At 40.6% G+C, this 20,208-nt stretch overlaps 1 protein-coding gene across 6 annotated transcripts in view; it reads right to left on the bottom strand.

Moving 5' to 3' along the window:
• Positions 1–869: 869 nt before the first annotated feature.
• kmt2e (lysine (K)-specific methyltransferase 2E) overlaps positions 870–20,208 on the bottom strand; it is a 57,610-nt gene continuing 38,271 nt past the window's right edge. For 4 of the 6 annotated variants that reach the window (XM_036577212.1, XM_036577213.1, XM_036577218.1 and 1 more), the window contains 19 exons: positions 19,881–20,059; positions 19,350–19,388; positions 18,669–18,869; positions 17,872–18,002; positions 16,266–16,383; positions 16,078–16,187; positions 15,522–15,777; positions 13,155–13,253; positions 10,189–10,362; positions 9,159–9,485; positions 8,638–8,934; positions 8,117–8,267; positions 7,576–7,811; positions 6,423–6,479; positions 5,372–5,839; positions 4,179–4,405; positions 4,000–4,082; positions 3,797–3,879; positions 870–3,204 (listed from right to left, as the gene is read on the bottom strand). In XM_036577212.1, coding sequence (XP_036433105.1) covers positions 2,134–3,204; positions 3,797–3,879; positions 4,000–4,082; positions 4,179–4,405; positions 5,372–5,839; positions 6,423–6,479; positions 7,576–7,811; positions 8,117–8,267; positions 8,638–8,934; positions 9,159–9,485; positions 10,189–10,362; positions 13,155–13,253; positions 15,522–15,777; positions 16,078–16,187; positions 16,266–16,383; positions 17,872–18,002; positions 18,669–18,869; positions 19,350–19,388; positions 19,881–20,059 — 4,307 coding nt within the window. In that variant the 3' untranslated portion in view covers positions 870–2,133. The remainder of the gene's footprint in view (positions 3,205–3,796; positions 3,880–3,999; positions 4,083–4,178; positions 4,406–5,371; positions 5,840–6,422; positions 6,480–7,575; positions 7,812–8,116; positions 8,268–8,637; positions 8,935–9,158; positions 9,486–10,188; positions 10,363–13,154; positions 13,254–15,521; positions 15,778–16,077; positions 16,188–16,265; positions 16,384–17,871; positions 18,003–18,668; positions 18,870–19,349; positions 19,389–19,880; positions 20,060–20,208) is intronic. The other 2 variants (XM_036577216.1, XM_036577214.1) reach the window with 2 other exon arrangements.

Consider the following 20,208-nt stretch of genomic DNA (forward strand, 5'->3'; position numbering starts at 1 on the left):
TTACCCTTAATAACCTTATCTACGCTTTCAAAACTTCCTAACCATAGTTTTAATGCTGCTAACATTTTCTGATAAGGTAATATCAAAATTTGATCTTAGTCAAGTTATCTTCATTAATCATAAGTGGTGGCTGTGGTGAGCGGAAACATGCTTCATAGTTAATGGTGTTGCAGTGTTGGTTGAATTTATATAAATAAAGCATTCTTGCTGATGTGGATAGTCTGGGTATTGTTGACATAAGCGCTGGATTAGGTATAATGACATAACATTAGGCGTATATGAACATAATATGTTCGGAAAATTAACTACCCCTACACCCCCCAAGGTTGTCTCTTTTTCACAGTCCTACCCGAAAAGTTATTTCTACCTACACAGAACTACTGAGATAGTGTATCGAATTCTTTTGGCTGTCATATAGAATGTAAAACATAATTGTAGCTTATGTAATGTTTTCTGACAGGCACACATGGAAATAGGATTCATTGATAAATTTGGTACAGTTGAAACTAAGTACAAAGCTGTTATTTTCCAAAGACAGTTGATCAGAACAGATAAACTATACAGGGTGGCTGCTTTTGTTTCGTGTGCTCAGTGGTCAGAGGGTTGTATGGATATTTCACTATATAAACTTGTACTTAATAGACCTGGACACCGCATGAACATGCCACCCTGCCAAAGCTTCCTGTCACCACTCTGCCACCCTGGTAACACTACTGATGTGCCACTAACCAGTATACACTTTTATATTCCAGTATACCCCCCCGCCTTTGAAACCTTTGAAATACTATTTAAAAATAAATAAATAAATTAAAAATTGTTTAGGAACCTTTCTAACTTCAGATCCACAGGAAGACACAGGACAGCCGAGGTGGTATAAAACTGTCATTACAGTGATTTATTATAATGAACCATGAAAATATCCAACCAGTGTTGTGTCTGTGAGCTTCTGCTCTTCACACACACATACACTCACACACACGAATAATAAAAAATAAAAGAGAGAGACAAATCGAATAAATCCAGAGAGAAGGAAATAAAAATAGTGCTACGGTCACAGAAACATTCAGCTTTTTTTCTTGTTTGTTTGTTTTCCTTTTTTGCCAAGAGCCGCTCATATTTACAACCATATTCCAAAATGGGATGGGAGCAAATTGTACAAGCATAGAAAAGAAAAGAAGCCGATATTTACACCTGTTTCTGGAGAAAGCTGGAGTAAACCACCTATACATTAAATTACACTTTCTACAAATAACCATTGATATTCAAAAATAAACCGCTTACGGCCAACAGGAACAAACTTTCAATCAGGCTGACAAAGCCTGGGTTACCTTACTCACCTTCTCTCACACACACACACACACACGACAAAACACGTTAATATAGACAAACGCGCATACAAACCCTTTTCTTTCCGCCTTTCCCTCCTAATTCACACTCAGTCATACTCACACACAGAGAAGTGCACACTCCTGGAGCTGTGAAGCGGCCTATCAGAAAGGTCTCTTCTGAATTTTTCTGCAGCCGTGCACAGATATTTTGTTTTTTCTTTTTTTTTTGTCTTGTTACATGAAGGATTAAAAAAAATAATAATTCTGTATTTTGTTTTCTCTATACAAAAAAGCATTTCTTTTTGCTATAAATGAACCACTAATAGAACAAATACATGGTGGGGAGAATGGAATGTTCATCATAAAAAAAAAAGAAAAAAAAGAAAAGAAAAAGGGTTAAGAAACAGGGATGAGGAAAACAGAGATCCACAGAAAGGTAGAAAGAGAGAAAACAACAGGTGAAAAAAGGGGAAAAATAACAGACAAATAACAGAAGTCTGGACGAGAAACAGCAAGTGAGAGGGGGTTTGTGAGTAAGTGATGAAGCACCACTAATCATCCACCTTCTTGTTTTACATAGTCTTTCCAGATTGTTTTACAGTCCTGTTCTTATTCAATGTTTTTTTTTACTTTTCTTTTTTTTTTTGAAAGGGTACCCTTCTGTTCTTCTGCCACGTTCCTGTTTTTCATTCGGCCGTGTGTAAAATAGAAAATATTTACAAGGTCGAGTTTCCTATGTTTACACCATGTGTCCACTGCCCCTCTCTCCAGATGAGTCTTTCTGGGGCAGGTAAAGTGGGCGTGGTCAGTGCCACCCCGTTCCCATGTAGCCTGTGTTATGGAAGGCGGCTGAAGAAGGAGGGGGCGGTCCTCGGTTGCCGCTGGTGATCTGCGGAGCGTTAGGATTGGATGGGGACTGAGGAGGCGGGGTTTGTTGAGGGGGAGGTGGAGGAGGGGGCGGTAACACAGTCTGTTGATACGTTGAGGGTGGTACTGAGGGGTTGCTGGCTGCTGACTGGTGGATTAGAGTGGGCTGGAAGCCAGCCATATTTTGAAAAGGGTGTGGTGCACCACTAGAGGGTGCTGGCGGTGGAGGTGGGAGCGGTGGAGGGGGCGGGGCTTGCTTGACTGACAGAAGGGTGCTGCCATTTGTCTGCTGTGTTAACGAAGGCTGAGTACTCTGACCCTGAGGGGGCGGCGGAGGGGGTGGTGGAGGGGCCGAGCTCAGGAGAAGCTGATGTTGCTGGATTGGAGGAGCCTGGAGATTGACGTGCAAGAGGGCGGGGCCAGGTTGAGGGTGGGGTGGAGGGGGAGGCGGTGGAGGTGGCGGAGCTGCGTTGCTCTGGAAGTGAAGCGTATGGTGAGGCTGCAATAACGGCTGAGATCCAGGAAACGGGGTTGACACAGCCGTTTTAAGCCCGGCAAAAGGTGCTGTAGTTGGGGAAGGCTGTGGTTGGAAGTAGGTGGCTGAGGTTGGAGGTGCTGGAGGTGGTGGAGGAGGAGGAGGAGGGGCATTTTGAGGGTTGTATTGTGGAAAAGCTGCAGATCCAGATGATGCCTGGGGCTGTGGGGGCTGGCTTTGAGGCTGTGGAGAAAGAAATGCCCTCTGGCCACGGTAGGGGGAACCCTGGGGCTGAGGTTTTGGAGAAGGAAGGAGCGAAGGAGTGGGGTAGTGGCCCTGGGGAGCCGCAGAAGTGCTGCAGTGGAGCTTGCTGGGGGTCAAAGGGGCTGGTTTCGACAGAGGTGGCTTGGAGGCGGGCTGCTGGACGGACGGAGGCTGGGGCTGGGCCGGAGGACGAGACTGAGGGTCGCATTCTTCCTCTTTAGATGAGCGAAACGATGACTGGGGCACTGCGCCAGGGCCTGGAGAGCAGAACTGAGGAGAGAAGAAAGAAACAAAATTAGTTTCATGTGAATGAGAATGAACTGCACTTCCTTTTAGGGCAGGTACGATCAATCAATTAAAATCGACTACTCCATTTAATTAGGTACATTTATTACCCCACCATCTGCATGGATACTGACAGTCTGCATGATAATGCATATTTTATATTCTTCTACTGCTCTGTCTTACAGTATAAAACACAGCCTGAAGGACACACATTTTCATGCTTTTTTTGCCTTAGTGTTTTTGTATCAAAACCTCACTTTAAAAATGACTTTACATGACATAAAAGTAATTTTCAAGGCTCCCCATTTTTGAATTTCTTTGTTTTTAATGCTATAGAACCTTTAAACAGCTATACATGGTTTGTGATTGTTAAATCGATTTGTATTTGTCCTGTTTTTTTTTTCTTCAATTTGTGACTACTTGATTTATCGGCATAAACTGCAGAATACTCAAATACTAATATAATAAATATTTTACAGATTATTATTTGCTATCATTCTATTAGAGATAATTAGATTGACATTCATTTGCCCATGTTGACTGCAACTATTTTTATGTGTGGGTGTGTAACTCTTACTGTGTGTGTCGAGGGGCTCTTGCAGCTTTTGGGTGAAGGACATTCCCTTACAGGAGCATCAACAGCTTCTGTCTCTCCTCCATCTGGGGGGAAAACCCAAAACATGTTAGAATAACAAAACATTTTTGTTTTGGCAAACAGGACAGGAAAATCTATGTGAAACATAAAATAAAAACATACAGCAAATATATTGTCTCTCTAACCTGTGTCTTTGCGATGGTCACTCAGCAGTAATGCCCTGTGGTAACCGCGCTCTCTGGCCTGCTCAACTGAAGTTGATGACGTCCTGAGAACAAAACCAAGACAGAAATATATTAGGGCTGTAGTGAGAGACTTACACAATAAACACATTTCTAACAACAATTTAAGTGGAGCATCGTACCACTGTCCCTCTCCTCCTTCTCTCTCCCCCTGTGGGGGGCCATCTGGGTCTTCACTGGGCTGAGGAGTCCTGGGGGCCAGAGGAGCTGCAGACTCAGGGGCTGTTTCTACAGCAATGGGGAAAACGTCCACCGGGGGCACCGTGGAAACAGGAGAACCGCACTCCGCCTTAGAGCCACCACTGCGTCTGGCTTCACGCTGTCGCTTTCTATACTCCAGCAGAGACACCTGGAATACAGCAAATTAGTTTACACCCACTATCCACTTTCAGAAACCCCTACCTTATACTCCCATTCACTGGCCACTGACTGCTCCACCTACCTTATACATCCACTATACAGGTGTGCAATTACAGACTGTAGCCCTGTTGCTCTGTTGCGGCCCTATTCCATTCATCAGGACTACTGCTGTCCAGATAGTACTTGGTTGGTGGATCATTCTCAGCCCATCATTGACACTCACATGGTAGTGGTCATAGTAGTGTGTGTGCTGCTGGTATGAGTGTATCAGACACAGGGGTGCTGCTGGGATGTCCAATACCCAAAAATATCCAGCCAAGAACAACTGAAAACAAACACTGATGGACTACCAGCAGTGGTCACCAAGCCTTTTCTGGGAGATCTACCTTCCTGCCCAGTTCACCTCCATATCAAATCTAACATATCTTATTCAACTAATCATTCTGAAGACAGTGAGAGTTATCAGGTGGGGTCGATTAGGACTGGAGGTAAAGTCTGCAGGAAGGTAGATCTCCAGGACCACTGGGCTACAGAATGGCCAATCCAAATCGTGCTTCAACAGATGAGCTACAGTGTGATCTTTTGATGCACAGTTAACTGTACAACAGCAAGGTGGAGCTAGAAGGGAGGGGTGTCTGGGATTCCACCAGCCACTTTACTAGACAGAGTGGCATCAGTATTTGTATGTCTGAGAATAAAATGTGCTTCAGCGATACTGTACTGCTACTATACGTCATTAAAAGCTGCACTACATGGGTTGCACGGATTTAAAAAGTTCAGTCTTTTCATGATTAAAGTCACAATAAGGTTTGATTTGTGATTTTATTGGCAGTATGTTTCCAACAGAAAACTCATGTAAAAATGGTCAAAAATCTTTTCCTTTGAAGTTGAACATTTTGTTTTACTACTTCAATTTACCACTAATCGAGAATCCTCCTAATGAGCAGCATCTCACCTTTTTCTTCTGTGGTGGGTTCTGAGCAGTTCCCCCACCCTCTGTGCCGTCTCCACTAAGCGATCGTGTAAATGTCATGGCGCCCCCTTCTTCGGTGCAGGGGTAATAGGGCACCCCCTCACTGAAGCTCCCTGTTGTTGCAGCTTCGGGCCTGAACGCTCCCATTTCTAACGTGTGGGATGGTGTCAAGTCCCTCAGGTTGGAGTTAATAGGAGAGAATGAGAGGCCACCGCGTTCTGGGCTTTTCATCCACGGGTGATATGATGACGCCGGGGGCTCAGAGGTGGTAGGGGTTTCTGTACTGCTTTCAGCTTCCATTCCCTCGTCTGCTGCTGTGTCATGGGCTTCAGGGAGGGCAGGGTCAGGGCTTTGAGAGCCAGCAGGAACCTGTCTTGTTTCTTGGGGAACGTTTTCAGAAACCTGCGGCCGCACACAGGGGGAGGCCAACAACGAGGGAGGACGCTCAGCCTGAAATAAAAGAAATGGGAGAAAGATCAGCTGCTGCAATAAAGCAGGAATAAAAAGATTAATACTAGGAATGGGACAATTACCGGTTTTAATAATAAATCATGGTACAAAATCTGAAGACAATGATACTTTCAAACTGTAACAGTTTCACTAACCTCGTACGATTAGCCTATTTAAAAAAAGGCTCTGTTCTCTAAGTGGTTCTATTGTGACCATCAACTGGAGTGTGTGCCATTTACTGGGTGCTTCAGATTGTTTTATAATACAAGAATAGTTTAAAAATTAAATATTAGGCTTTTCTTTCCGGTTAATGTTTACTACGCTAGAAGGTTACTTTTGGGGAAATTTTAAGACAAGAAAACAACAAAAAAGTCCAATCAAAACAGGCAACATTATGTGTTTATGACATTTGTTCAGTATAAAGTAGCAGCACTCGGGAAACAGGAGTTTATTAACTTTATTAATGCTAACTTGCATTTCATATTGTATAGTGTTATTGAATATCATCAATACCATCCAGCACTACGTCCCATCCCTAGTAATGTACATGACTGCAGAATTCAGCAAGTCTAAGTAAGCTGACCTCTTGTGTACTGGGTCTTCGGCTAGCCTCCGGAGAGCTGTCTATAGATGACTCGCTCTGTGGATGCACATAGTAATTATGTATAGCATGAATCTCTGTACATATGAGAACATGGACATCACCTCTGACCCACTCTAACACAAAGAGGCTACTTCAAGCGTCGCCACACTACTGTTCAAAAGTTTGGAATCACATGCCAGTAACCACTTTTGTGGTTTTATTCAATAATAATTTACACAATGTAGATTTAAGTATAAAGTAGGTACGAAAGGGAATAGGGATTTTTTTTTATTTTTTTAGATTTTTTTAAATTCCACATTTTTGTAAACAATTTATTAAATGTACTGTACTGCTTAATAATATGTAATATACTGCTTAATAATAAATACTGCAATGTAACTCTATTTATAGTAATTTCTTGTGAGACCTTAAGATTTGAGCCCATGTGAAAAATAAGGCATTCTAGATATTTAGTCATTTTCTGGATAATTTTATTAGAACTTAATTCTGGATATTAGTTTTATTTTAACTTCATTCTACATATGCGTTTTAGTGTACCCTATTTCTTGATATTTTTGTCACTATAAGTTCATTTGGGATATTTATTTTATTATAACTTCACTCTTGGTATTGATGTTATTAAAACATCATTCTGTATATTACATTTTCTCTTACTTCATCGTTGACACTCATTTTAGAGTACCTGCAATGAACATTTTAGTGCACTTATTCTTGAAATATGTTATAATAGACTGGATCTGGTTTTAATGTTACTTTAACATCATTCTGGACCTTAATATCATTTTAACTTTATAACTATTTTTAAATTTATTAAAACCTCATTCTTGAAGTTGAAACTTCATTCTAGATATAAATTTCACTATAACTTCATTGTGGACGTTATACAGCTTAAGCTACAACTCTGTTCAGAATAGTGGACACATCACATATTTTACAGACTCCTACAAATCTTTTACAAACCTATTATATTGTACTTTAGTGTTATAATACTGGGTCCATTTTACACATGTATGTGTTTATAACTGAAAAAAGTGATTCCAAACTTGTGAACAGTAGTGTATATCTATAAGCTATGGGTAATGCTCTGTTTGACTGATACAGAGAGCTGTGTGCGCTTGTTGTGTATTCTTACTTCCTGTGGCGCAGTGTGTAACGTATTTGAGTTGGGGTGTGTAGGTGTTGAAGGTTCTGTGCTGGCGTCGTCTGGGCGGGGGCGGGGTGGTGTATTCAGTAACTGAGGCGTTCCTGGTGTGTCTATGGATTCCGCTCGCGTTGGGGTTGCACATGGGGACGCATACGGGGTGGAAGTTTCGGACATGCACGCGTCCAGCGGACATAAACGTCTCTTTTTCAGCGGTGTGGGAAGCTCTGCAACAAAGAAATAAAACAGAACAGGTTTTGCAATTTAAATGAAATGACCACTTAAAAAAAACCCAATAATGAACGGATATATACATTAATAAATACATAGCAATACAGTAAAAATTATTTTTATTCTCTTATGATTACATTTAGCTATTACATACTAATTATATGCTTACAGTTTTATAATATTTTAAAGGTTTCAATTGTTGAACTTTTTTTTTTGTTTGAAATTACAGATAAATATCTTCCAGGTCTGTAAGGGACCACTACAACTGCTCAGGTTCAGGTATGCATTCCTGGACATTCACCTGGTAGAGGGCAGTTTCCGTTGAAGGGGAGGGGGCTGTCCGACTCTCCATTAATGGGAGGGCTGAGCGGACCATCGCTGGGCAATAAGAGAGCAGTGCGTCCTCCCGGACTCATAGAGCCCTCTTCTTCTAACGCCTGCTTTAACCAGCGCTGTACAGAAAAGTACAGAAGAAAATGTCTTCAGACCAACTGGTCCAATAAAAAGCCACAGGCATAGACTACACAGACCAAAACAATACTACAGCCTGTAAACATTGATTAAGACTCAGTTTTCAAAATGTCAATTTTTATTGATTCTTTTTTTACTTAAATGTTCTATTTTCTGAGTCCATAACACAACTCAAATACAATGTTAAGAAATGCATCTACTAATCATTGGTAATTATCAATATCAAATGATGTGGAAAAATACACAGAGATAAGTTTGGCCATATCACCTAGCCCTAGCTCAGAGGCAGAAAATATTACTGATATGATATGAAAGAATATACAGATAACATTTTTGACTATCCTCCTTCACCTTTTTGCAAGATCCAGAGGTGGGGGGTGTTTCTGGGAGCTCTCTGGAGCGTCGGCGGCCTGTGGGCACACCGGGAGCGCTGGGGCTGCGGTTCGCCAGGAACGGCGAGGAGAACCGGACATAGTGCTTGGGGGTGCTGTAAACGTGGGGACTACAAGACAAGCCAGGCAAAGAGTTCAGCTGAGTGGCTAAAACCTCCGGATCACTGCTGATCCTCAGCGGACGCTCAGGAACCGGCTCTGGGGTCCGGCTCACTCGCTCCTGCTTCTCCACACCCATCCATTCACTCACTAAGTGCTACAGAAAGAGAGAGAGGGGCACGTGAGAACTTACTGCTGGCGATAAAAGCATGCTTTAAGTTTATATGAAGACTTGCATGTAAAATGAATGCAAATGTAAATTTCTTAAGCAACTATGCAATTAATTTAAATAGCAAAATAACAATAATGTGAAAAACAAATAAAAAGGGTTAATATGATGGTGCACATAGTGGTGGAATGTTCAGGGCTCATGTGTTTTACCTTTTTAGTTTTTGGGTATTTCTGCCCACTGCGGCAGGTTGGTGCGGGTGAACCACTGTGAGGTGGGCTGGCGTCGGGGGCGCTGGTGGGTGGGGCGTCGGCCTCAGGCGCTGAAGGAGTTTCTCCATCCTGCGTTTCTCCAGCTAAAGGTTCCAGAGCGTCACCAGGGGATCCGGGGGGCAGGTCGGAGCAGGCACTGGCTGTGCGCGTACGGCGCCTCTGCTGGCCGATGTGTGTGCGGTTCCGGGAGAAGCTCTTCCTCTGCTTGTTCCGGTTAACCTTCGCTGGCTTCTGACCCGGCTCCTCCTTCACCGTCTCCAGCAGAGGCTGGAGCAACAATAAACAAATGTCAATCTTTTTATATGCTCATTCAGTATTAAAGAAATTATATTAAAAAAATAAATAAAAAAATTAAAAATAAACAATGTCGCATTATATGAAATAAGTAGCAACCAACCAGTATGACGTATCTTGTGTTTATTTTCTGTCATTTATCTTTTGATTAAATCACTTTCTCTCTTTCTCTTGTCTCCATAAACAGTTAAAGGTAACGGCAGCAATGACTGACAAATGTCAGTCTTCTTATTGGTCATTGAAGGAATGGTTTGACCAAAACTAATGCTAATGATCATTAATACTTTGTGGATTTCTGTCCTTCTGACCAATGCATTTTTGTGGCCAGGTTTACAGGACTGTGTACAAATCAGAGGTACCAGCTGGTATAGAATACTGGGTAACATGGCTCCCCTCATGCAGCATACTGGGGTTTGATTCCCCAACTAAGCAAGCACAATACACCATATCAGTAAGAGTCCTTGAGCATGACTCCTAACACTACACTCACCTACCTCTGTAACATGACTAAATTGCAAGTCACTCTGGATAAGAGAGCCTGCAAATGCTATGTATGTAAATTTTGTCAAACATTTTCTATACATGATATGGCAAAAGTATAATTATCTTTGGCACAGAATGATGCCCCAAACTCAAGCTAGGATAAAGTGTGTGTGTTTGTGTAACTCAGTCATACCGTAGCAGGAGATTCAGCCTCAGGTGTAGCAGGAGGTTCTTCCTTAATATCACTGCGAGTCCCCACCTCTCCTTTAGTGCCGATTCTTTCCAGAGCCTGTTCTCTCCGCTTTTCTCTCTTCTCCATCCGCGCAAAGGCCTGCAGGATGGCCTCCATCTTCCTCTCCTCACGGGTCTACACACAGAGAAAGAGGAAAAGAGAGAGGAGAAGAGAGAGAGAAGGATAAGTGAGTTTGGGTACAATGTTATGAAGCTAGCTTGCTGTGTAGCGCCTAAAGGAAATCAGAGAGAAGGAATGAAGAAAGATGGCACTGTAAAGCAAAACACTTTGCTGGTACAAGAACTTTGAAGAACCAAGGGCATACATTGTGACTGATGTGAAGCACTCGTATGGAAGTGTACACAGAATCCTCAATAACTGATGCATCCACGTTATCTAATTTTAATAATTTATTTTTTTTCAGATTTATGAAAACCCATATACACTCGTTTCTAGGCATGATTCAGAGCTGAGGGACTGCGGGGTGCTGAGTGACAGCCAGTGTGTGACTTTAACAACAATTAATAGTCGTTTGATGACTGAAGACACTAACTGATGCAATTTGAAAGTGGATTTTTTTTTTTTCATTCTTCCACTATACAAGTCTTCATCTGCCCAACCATTGGTTGGTCCTTTTCTTCTCTGACCCAGAGAACACAATATCTATTATTTACATAAACGGAAAGACTGAAAGCCCAAAAATGTAAGGTTTTAATGCTGTGCCAACCGAGGGATCGATCGGTTGTCGTTTCAAAAATAATTTCAGATTTCATGATGCACAGATTCACTCCCTAAAAAGCCATAATGAAACTGAATTGTTATGAGGTCAGAGTCTACACATCTAGCTGCTATAAATGTGTTCGCTGCTTTCTGTGAAACTACTTTATCTGTACTTAGCCTGATTAAGCTGAAGCTGTAATTTAAAAAGAAAGAAAGAAAACTCATGGCAGACAACTTGACAAAAATGTGTGTAAATAGACAGACAGGTTATTAATCATCAATTAATTACTTCCTGAAAAGGTGAATAAAACATCTAGAAAGTGAATGTTTTTTATGTCTGGTTTTATAATATTTTAATCTATCTTGCATTAATATTGTGAATAAAAATTTACAAGTGATACAAAAATTTCAAATGATGGTGCCCATCAGTTTTATACAGATTTTTTTACAAATAATTCACAGACTTAGGCATGCACCAGTGTTAAACATTACATGTGTTATACCGCTGACTATAGTCTAGCTACAGTAACATACAGTACAGAATGAACGAGGAAGAGGACAGTAATGATAAAATAAAACAACAAAATGTTTCTGGCAGTCTGAAAGTGCAAAAGAAGGCATAAGAAGGAAAGAGGATGAAATCGAGAGATGTGCATCCCAAGCAGGGATAGGCGTGGATATTCACAGATACACAGATAACAGAAGAATTAATCTCAGAATCAGGTCTTCGAATAATGCAAGTATAGGATAAATCGGAATAAAAAGGTCAACTGAATACAAGTATTCAAATTAAAAATAGTTAAGAAATATATAAATAACTGAACAATCATAAAATAAATCTTTGTAAAATATATTTATTTGTAAAACGAATCACTGTAATTTTTAAAAACATTTTGATTGCGAATGCGAAATAGAACTGTAGAGAATGTGGCAACACTTGTAGCAGATACTGCATCTAACGCCAAGCCAAAAACACACCTAAGCGGAGATGAAGCTGGAATCTGGATATTTTAAACAAACAGATCTGTATGGTGTAAATTATGTGGCATTACATATGTCTAAAATACAAAGACACATCTCTAAATCAACTGAACCACCAGGTAATGAATCACCTCTCATGCAAGTTGCACCTAGTAACCGAACAATAAACCTTCAGTGATTTTTACTCATAACAATATAAAGGTTTTCTTGTTGGGATACTCAAATGTTATTTGCTTAACAAAATCACAAACTGTCACTGATGTAAAGCACCACTCTTATAATAGCACTAGAATGTACTCTACTTCAGCTACTTGAGGTTCAGCAAAAATCTCTAGTCTAAAGTTTGCTTAAAGTAAAACGCTACAGGCAGAAACAGTGGTTTTAGTCATGTCAATCATTTTTAAAAAATTTTGGACAACATGTATAACATATCTTCAAATGTAATCATAAAAACTCAATAGAAATATATTTATTTCAGTGTGTTCTGTCAAATCTAACTAAAATAAACCTAACTATCTAAAAAAGAAAACCAAAACAAAAGTTTGCTAATAGTGAATAAAGTTTTCTTGATAACACAACCATGAGACTCCAAAAATCTGTTCTGTAAAATTCATTCTCTGGATTGTGTCTTCACATATTAAAAAAAAATAAAAAAATCAAACATCATCCAAATGCTAGTTTTTTGGTTTTTAAAAATATGCAAATGTATGCATTTTGTAACATTAGTAGGCAAAGATTAATTGTGATATGTATCGTTTTAAAGAAAATGATCCTATTCACCTGTAGTGTCTCACCTCAAGCAACAAAAGCTACTTAAGCACTACTTTAGTGCCCACACATGGAGAATCTTCATTCTGCTAGATATGAGTGAACAAGTGAGTTACAAACCAGGTTTATGAGGTGCTTCACATCTAAGAACATGGGATGTTCAAACAGGCAAACATGGTTAAATGCCCATCCCTAATTCCCAAGCTACGACTGGACAGGTTAGGCTACGCAGCAGCAGCAGAGAAAGCGCTAGCGGTTGGCAGCAGAGGAGGTGGGGGTGGGTGGGGGCAATAGTAAGCAGCTCAACAAATACAGTGGAGCTCAACTCCCCAAAAAACAACCCCCACACAAACACACACAGGGCAAAAAGGGGAAGCCGCGGAAAGGGAGGGCAGCAGAGTTTCCACAGCAACCGTGAGCGCCACCACGGCGACCGTCTTCCCCAGAGACACACTTACCATCTTCTTCCTCCTTTCTGCAATGTTCTCCTCTGACTCCATCTCTACTTCATTGCTAACGGAGGTTTTCTCTTCTAGATCCTCAATTAACTCAGGATCCTGCAAGAGGGGGAAAGGGGCGGCCTTATTCATCGTCTGGCTACAGACTCAGGAGAGGAGGAATGATAAAGGGAGAGAGAGGAGGCAGACGATGGGGAGAACGAGGGGGAAAAGTTCGGCTCACTTTGGACCGGGTGCTGGCTCTGTAAGACTGGGGTTCGATTTCATAAAAATTAAGTTTACTAGAAATTAAGTGTGTAAACACAAAGAAATGACAGTAAAGGCCCAGTCACAATAAAAAGGTGTAGCTTTTTGTCTGGGAGTGAAATTATTTTTATTTCAAGGGATGTTTTTGCATCACAGACTTCTGAAATGATTAATTCCTTGTGCAAAACTTGCAATGTGACACACAAATTCATGCCACCAACCTGAAGGAGCAGAGCTTCACACAGCAGTACTGAAGATCCAAAATTGAGAAAGTGATACGTAAGTAAGGCAGCCTGATACCCAGTCACTTCGGAGGCTGGATTTGATTTTTCTATCACGCTTTTTTGTTTTTACTGTCTGTGGCTGGTGAGTTGGCTAGCATATTTTTGTTTTTACTGCCACTTGTTTAGCCCAGCCTCATGAAGTCATGTCATGCATATGAAGTTGCTAGAGAAACTTTTCGGCTTAGACGGCCATTCTGGTATAAAAAGTGTTCTATAGCACAGCATTTTATCCCTAAGCCTGAAAGGTTTGACTTTCATGTTTTCATTCATCAATCTTCTTTCCCTACAACACCCAGCATGCACTACGCAAATACATCAAACAGCCAATGGTAATTCCTGCGGCATCAACCAATCCTGACAGTCAGCTTAGACACTGTGCTACAGGCTAATAATATAACCAAGCTAGGACTAATGTAACACTTATACTGGCCATCAAACAAAATTGTAAAGGAAACAGCAACTCCATCTTGATACAGCACAAAATGATTTGAGTTACTCATTCTCTTCACTGCAATGATGATTTGAAGATGTGAAGACAGTTACTACAGTTATACCGCTGCAGTAGGACTTAGGCTTCCTAGCAGTAAAGTCATTATCTGTTTGCCTTCTGTATTCACCAGTTATTTAAAAAACAAACAAACAAACAAACAAACAAACAAAAAAAACAAAGATGTTCGGTCCCAGCTGATGCATATTCCCACTGCGCCCTGAAAGTAGATCTTTTCTTTCAAACTTTGCTGGATGTTTAATGTAACACTCATTTTCTACACTGTGCTCCCTGGGACTTTAAAATAGCTTATCCTATTTCATTTACTGTAGGTATTACGACCAAATGAAACCATTTGTCCTGGATTTGCTTGTTGAACAGAAGGCAACGCTCAGCAGGCTGAGACAATTCCTGAATTAATAACAGCTGTAAGATCCTGAGGTACTGGAATACAGGTGCTTTGCACCAAGTGATAAATACAAGGTGGAGGAACGAGAGAGGTGAGGAAAGAGGGATGAGGAGGACAGATAAAATGACCAATAACATATGAAAAAACACACATGCAATCAGTGGAAGTAAACAAACGTAAAGTGACAATACATGGATTCACATCCAAAGAGCACAAATGTGTGAGATCAGTTTCTTAATTAAAAGATGGGGCTAACATGAAAGCAAATTAAGATGTATATGAATGTATGTAGCGTGTATATATCCGGAGTGCAAGTAATGAAATCTCACATTTTTGTCATGATTCAATTTGATTAGATTATTTTGGTACGATTCAGAATAATTTCTAAACATACATTTTGCACACAAAAGTAACCGGAGGAACTATTTACATAGTAGTAGAATTCAGATAATAAGCTAAATATACAACATATCCAACATAGACAATAGACTACATATAGGCTACATATAAAATGTCACAAAAAATGGTACTGTGTAGGTACATTTTTCGTTCATCAAGTTCAACAATGGTTTTAAGGCACCCTATGCTATACCAATAACAGTCCTTGGGCAAGACTCCCAACATGACTACTTTTGCTTACCTCTGTAAAATCAAAATTCAAAAAAATCAAATTGCAATGCTTTGGATAAGAGTGTTGGCCAAGTGTCAAACGTAAATGCAATGTATCATTCCAAATTCAATGCAGCTGACGCACAACCTTCAGACTGCAACATGATGCATCTTGCATTTCTTACACCCCTAATATATATCGAAATAATCTGGGAAGTATGTGAGTGCAAATGGTGTGTGTCTATACAGTGTATGACTGAATACACTCTGTGTGTGTGTGTGTGTGTGTGCGCGTGCGTACGCGCCCCTGTGCATACATATCCACACAGTACCTGGTTGTTCGAGATGGACACTCGTAGGGGCGACAGTTTCCTCTGTTTGCTGTCGTTGCTCGTTTTCCCTTTTGGACCATCGCAGTCCAGTGTGAGGTTTTGGTTCTGCCCGCTATCATCCCGTACCATCGGCTCTTTATCCTTTCGGCCCCGCCGCCGTGTGCCTGACCCGAGGTTCTCCGTGGGCTCCAGGTTGTGCTTCAGCACGGGACAGTCCTGATTCCCCCTCACACATGCACAGTCCACTTTATATTTACTAAAAATTAAGCAGACATGAAAAAAAATATGGTCAGAGACGGTGTGAAAATGTGTTATTTACTTGTGTCTGTAAAAGTGTTACTAGCTGTCGCATGAGTAAAGGCTAGTGTACTCTGTTCACAGATATCCATGAAATGTGCTCCATTAGTACATTCATTTGGCTGATTAAATTATTTTCCTGAAAATGGTAAAGTCAAAAGGTGACATACATAAGAATGATGGTGTTTGCGGAGAATACTGATATTGATGGTGAACAATAACAATGGAGAATAAAACATTTTATTGTATGTGTACTCACCAGCTGCCATAGTCATAGTCAAAGCCGATGGTGATCTCACTGCCTTTAGGGATGGACCTCAGAGAGTAGATATATAAGTGCAACATGCCATCCTCTATCACATGCCGCACCTGAGAAGGAGACAAAAACAACATTTACATATTTGCTTGCAACCAGCTGCGTCATGCAACTGCAGTCACAACACTCACCTCTGCATTTGGTGTGCAGGATCGGCGAATAAAACGTGCTTCATTTCCAAAGCTGCGTGCATCTACACACATCTCCAAGCCGTCAAACTTGGAGTAAAACAACACAAATGGGTACGGCCTGCATGGACAGAGAGCGAGAAAATCAGTTCACCTTTCTGCTTGCATATATTAATGCATATTCTGTGAATAAACACCCACTGAATTCCAAATAAAAATCTAGGACATTGAATTACAGTAGGTGTGAATTTTTAAGCCTTTTGAGTATTGTATTTGGCAGTTTTTGGCCATTTAAAACCTTATGAGTGTTTTATTTTGTACTGTTTAACCATCCAGTGGTTAAAGCCCCGATCAATATGGTTTCAGCTGTTTAAATTTTTGGTTTTATAGTAAAGATACGCAGCAGAAAAAAGATCTGAGCCAAGGTGGCTTCAGTGGCAGTGCTGAGCAATACACCAATTGGTGTGGTTCAGCCCTACACCTTTGAGCCCCTGCCGCAGAAAAATAAACCACTTCACTCTTCTTGGCTGCTCTCTGAATGGTGAGTAAAAAGTGCAGAACAGAGAATGAGCTGTCTCATGGTGGTTTGAGAGATCTAATTAAATTCGGCCGAAAATGTTTGAGAACTCAGACAACTTGTGGTCGATATTTAAATGCTCAGCACTAACGTTATATCCATAATCTATAGCAAGCAAGCTAATCGCTGGACTGTACTTCCGAAACAGAGGGCACACAAGGTCCCGTTATGAGTCGATATGGTCATATTCCGAACCTCCAGTTGGGGGGGTTTGGGGGTGCCTTATTGAGTGCCACCCTGCACATTACAGTTGCTGGAGACACTGTGAGCCTTGGTAGCTAACATAATTCTGGACTGACATATTTTATCCCTGGAGTTAAATTAGACCACTAGCTAGTGCACTCTCATAAATACAGTTAAATACTTTTTGCAGGATCCTGCCGCAGATGGCTAATGCAAGCAGAAAGTAGCATCTAGCTGAGCTACAAACAAGGATGTAACAAACCTTCATAACAAGCACTGTTAACAAATTTAGAAAAGCTTATGTAGCCTACTTGTTGGGAGTTTTGTCGGGGACGCGAGGAGCTGACGTATACTTATTGCTAACTCGGATTGGTACTATTGGTACAGATTTGACGTCACCTGTGCTAAATTTAGCCCCACCCAACTCAAAGGAAAACTGAGGAAATGACAGAAGAATGACCTAAAGGTTACAAAATCTCTGTAATCCTAATCCTAACTGTAACCTGATCTGAACTTAAATAGCGCAGCCCTAACCATAAACTAATTCCAAAGAATAACTGCAGAAATAAACCTATAAGCATAAACCCAATGCTAAACATAGGTAAAGACAAAGATAAATGGAAAATAATAAATGCAAAGAGCACTTTTTGCCTAAATATAAAAGCCATGGCTTGTTTTCAATGCATATTTAAATGAAACACTTCATAAGTACATGTTTACTTTATTTGCTAGAGTCCAGAAGTATAGGTAGTCAATAAGCCTAGAATTATAAGGTATCACACGTCATGTGCGCTAAAGATGCATGCAAACACAAACTGTTTTACCAATGCTGAAGTGTTAATCTCTCACCTTTTAAAAAAGTAGCCGTTGGCCTCAAACTGCTGTCTGAGCATAAACTTCCCTCTGTACTCTATAATGAGTGAATCTGCAGCCAAGTCCCGCACCGCCTTCAGGATGCGCTTGTTCTTCTGAACATGACTCTGTAGGAGCAGGAACAAGTCAATAAGCATAGGTGTAGTATCCACTATTTATAAGTCTATTATATATATATATATATTCATAGTATCTGGGTATTTCTTAGGTACATCTCCTCTGACCACACAATCAACTATCAGGAATCAGGAATCAATTTCATGCATCATAAAATGCCAAATTTTACCACAAAAGATTTATTTTGGTATGATCTAGAATTCTCCTTAAGCTTTTAAACTCCACCGCAGCAGTTCTAGAGTTGCTTTCTTCTTAACTTACGAATGACCAAACCAGTTTGTACTGTTTTCAATGTAATCACATGACATTCCAAATGATTGGCCAATAATTTAGCACATGCTTAATATTTCTGAACATTTTCTAAACATGCAGCTGAATTGCAACCTTCAGTTAAAAACGTGTTGTGACGCATTTTTTTTACACTCTTCTAATTTTAGTACAAGAAATTAAGCAGTGAATATTGTCTTGCGAGAACATATTTTTTTTGTGAAATTCACTCCTGCCTTCCTCAAATGTAGTCTTTCTATATGTTTAGTTGATGTAGGCTAGCGTGTCTCTGTACCAGCCAAGGCAACTGTAGTCACACTTTCATTAAGCCTGGGAATTTTATTTTAAGGGAAAACATCATGTGTGTGTGTGTGTGTGCATGTGGATACCTCTACAGGTGGTTTGAAGGCCGCGGTGTGTGTGTTGTAAGCGAGTGTCTTTCCGTCTCGAGCCTCTTTGACTCTGAGCAGCAGTCGGACGTCTTCGCTGTACTGATTACTGCTGGCCTCCTCATAGCGCTCCATCCACGACTTCACTTTATTTTCCCACAGAGAAGGAGGCTCCATTGGTTCACACTCCGGAGCAGAGCCCTGACAACACACACGTTTTTAATACTCTTGTCAAGATGTGGAGTCATAGAAGTGACCCTTACTACAAATCTAGGCCTCTATACCTATTATGTTCCCTTGCTTTAATGACAGCACGCACAAAACAAAAACTTTGTTCATTTTGTTTAAAGACACTAAAATCCAATCAAAAATGTTTAATGTGGTCAATGTGACCTTTGGATCTTACTGTATTATGTTTAAGTGCCTGTAAGTAATAATAGTATGTCTCAAAAACCAAACCCTGACCTTAACCTCAGCAAAGAAAAAGAAAGAGCTTTGCTTTTTCAGTTTAAAAAAAAATGAAAGTTTCTGCAAAAGCGCATTTTTTACAAAAAAAACAACAGCAAAAAAAAAAAAACAAAAACAAAACACAACTACCCCACCCATCACATATTAAGAATAACAGGCTCCATAACAGTTTCATCATGGGTCTGATTTGCATGCCGTAAATATGATACTCACTTTTACTCTATTAGACTTCCTAGAGCCTTCACGGAATGCCTGAAAGATGAGAAAAAAAAATTATTGCAAGAGCAGACTTCACTACCATTTCACTGGATAAAAAGCATCTCACACCGTATTAAGTATTTGTGAACGCAATGCCACTGCTTCAGATTGGTTAAAATTCATGAAAATTAAAGTTCTATTGTTCCATTGTCTATTTTCCCCATATCCATGACATGCAAAGAAACTGACAAAATGGAACGAAGTTTTTATCTAACGTTTGTCCATGTTCATAGATAACTGTTATACAGTGTCAGAAACCACATAAGCATGTCTATTAAGAGTATACTTCACAACTCAACACAGTTCAGGGCAAGAGTGTGATCATCATGGAGTTAGTACCAAGCTAACTGGCCTGCTATTTGGCCTTGTTGCTTCAGTGCAAAAAAAGAAGCAAACTTTAGATTGACTACACTGTACATCTGTAGTGTAAAGCTGATTTGTGGCAGAGCTATCACTTTGAAGTTAGTGATCGGACAGCGAGCGGACCTTTTTAGCCCGGGCTGGAGCCGCAGGCTCCTTGTCTCCACTCTTCTTGCGTTTCTTGTCGGCTTGCTTGTTGCCGAGGCGACCGGTGGTGAGCGTGATGCTGGTGGGTGTATGCTGAAACGCTGTGTAAAGTTCCAGCGGAACCTCGTCACCACTCTCTGTGGCGCTGGTGTCGCCGTCTAGAACACAAAAATAAAAGAGCATATGTTTATCACTGTTGTAAGAAAACTTCATACTTCCAAAACTGTTTCTTTTTCCCTTAACAGGAAAAGGAAGAAATCTTTAGAATTTGACATCCGCTTCCAAACTACTGGTCATTCATCAGGCA

This window comes from Colossoma macropomum, unplaced genomic scaffold (assembly GCF_904425465.1).
Source record: "Colossoma macropomum unplaced genomic scaffold, Colossoma_macropomum, whole genome shotgun sequence".
NCBI classification, from domain to species: domain Eukaryota; kingdom Metazoa; phylum Chordata; class Actinopteri; order Characiformes; family Serrasalmidae; genus Colossoma; species Colossoma macropomum.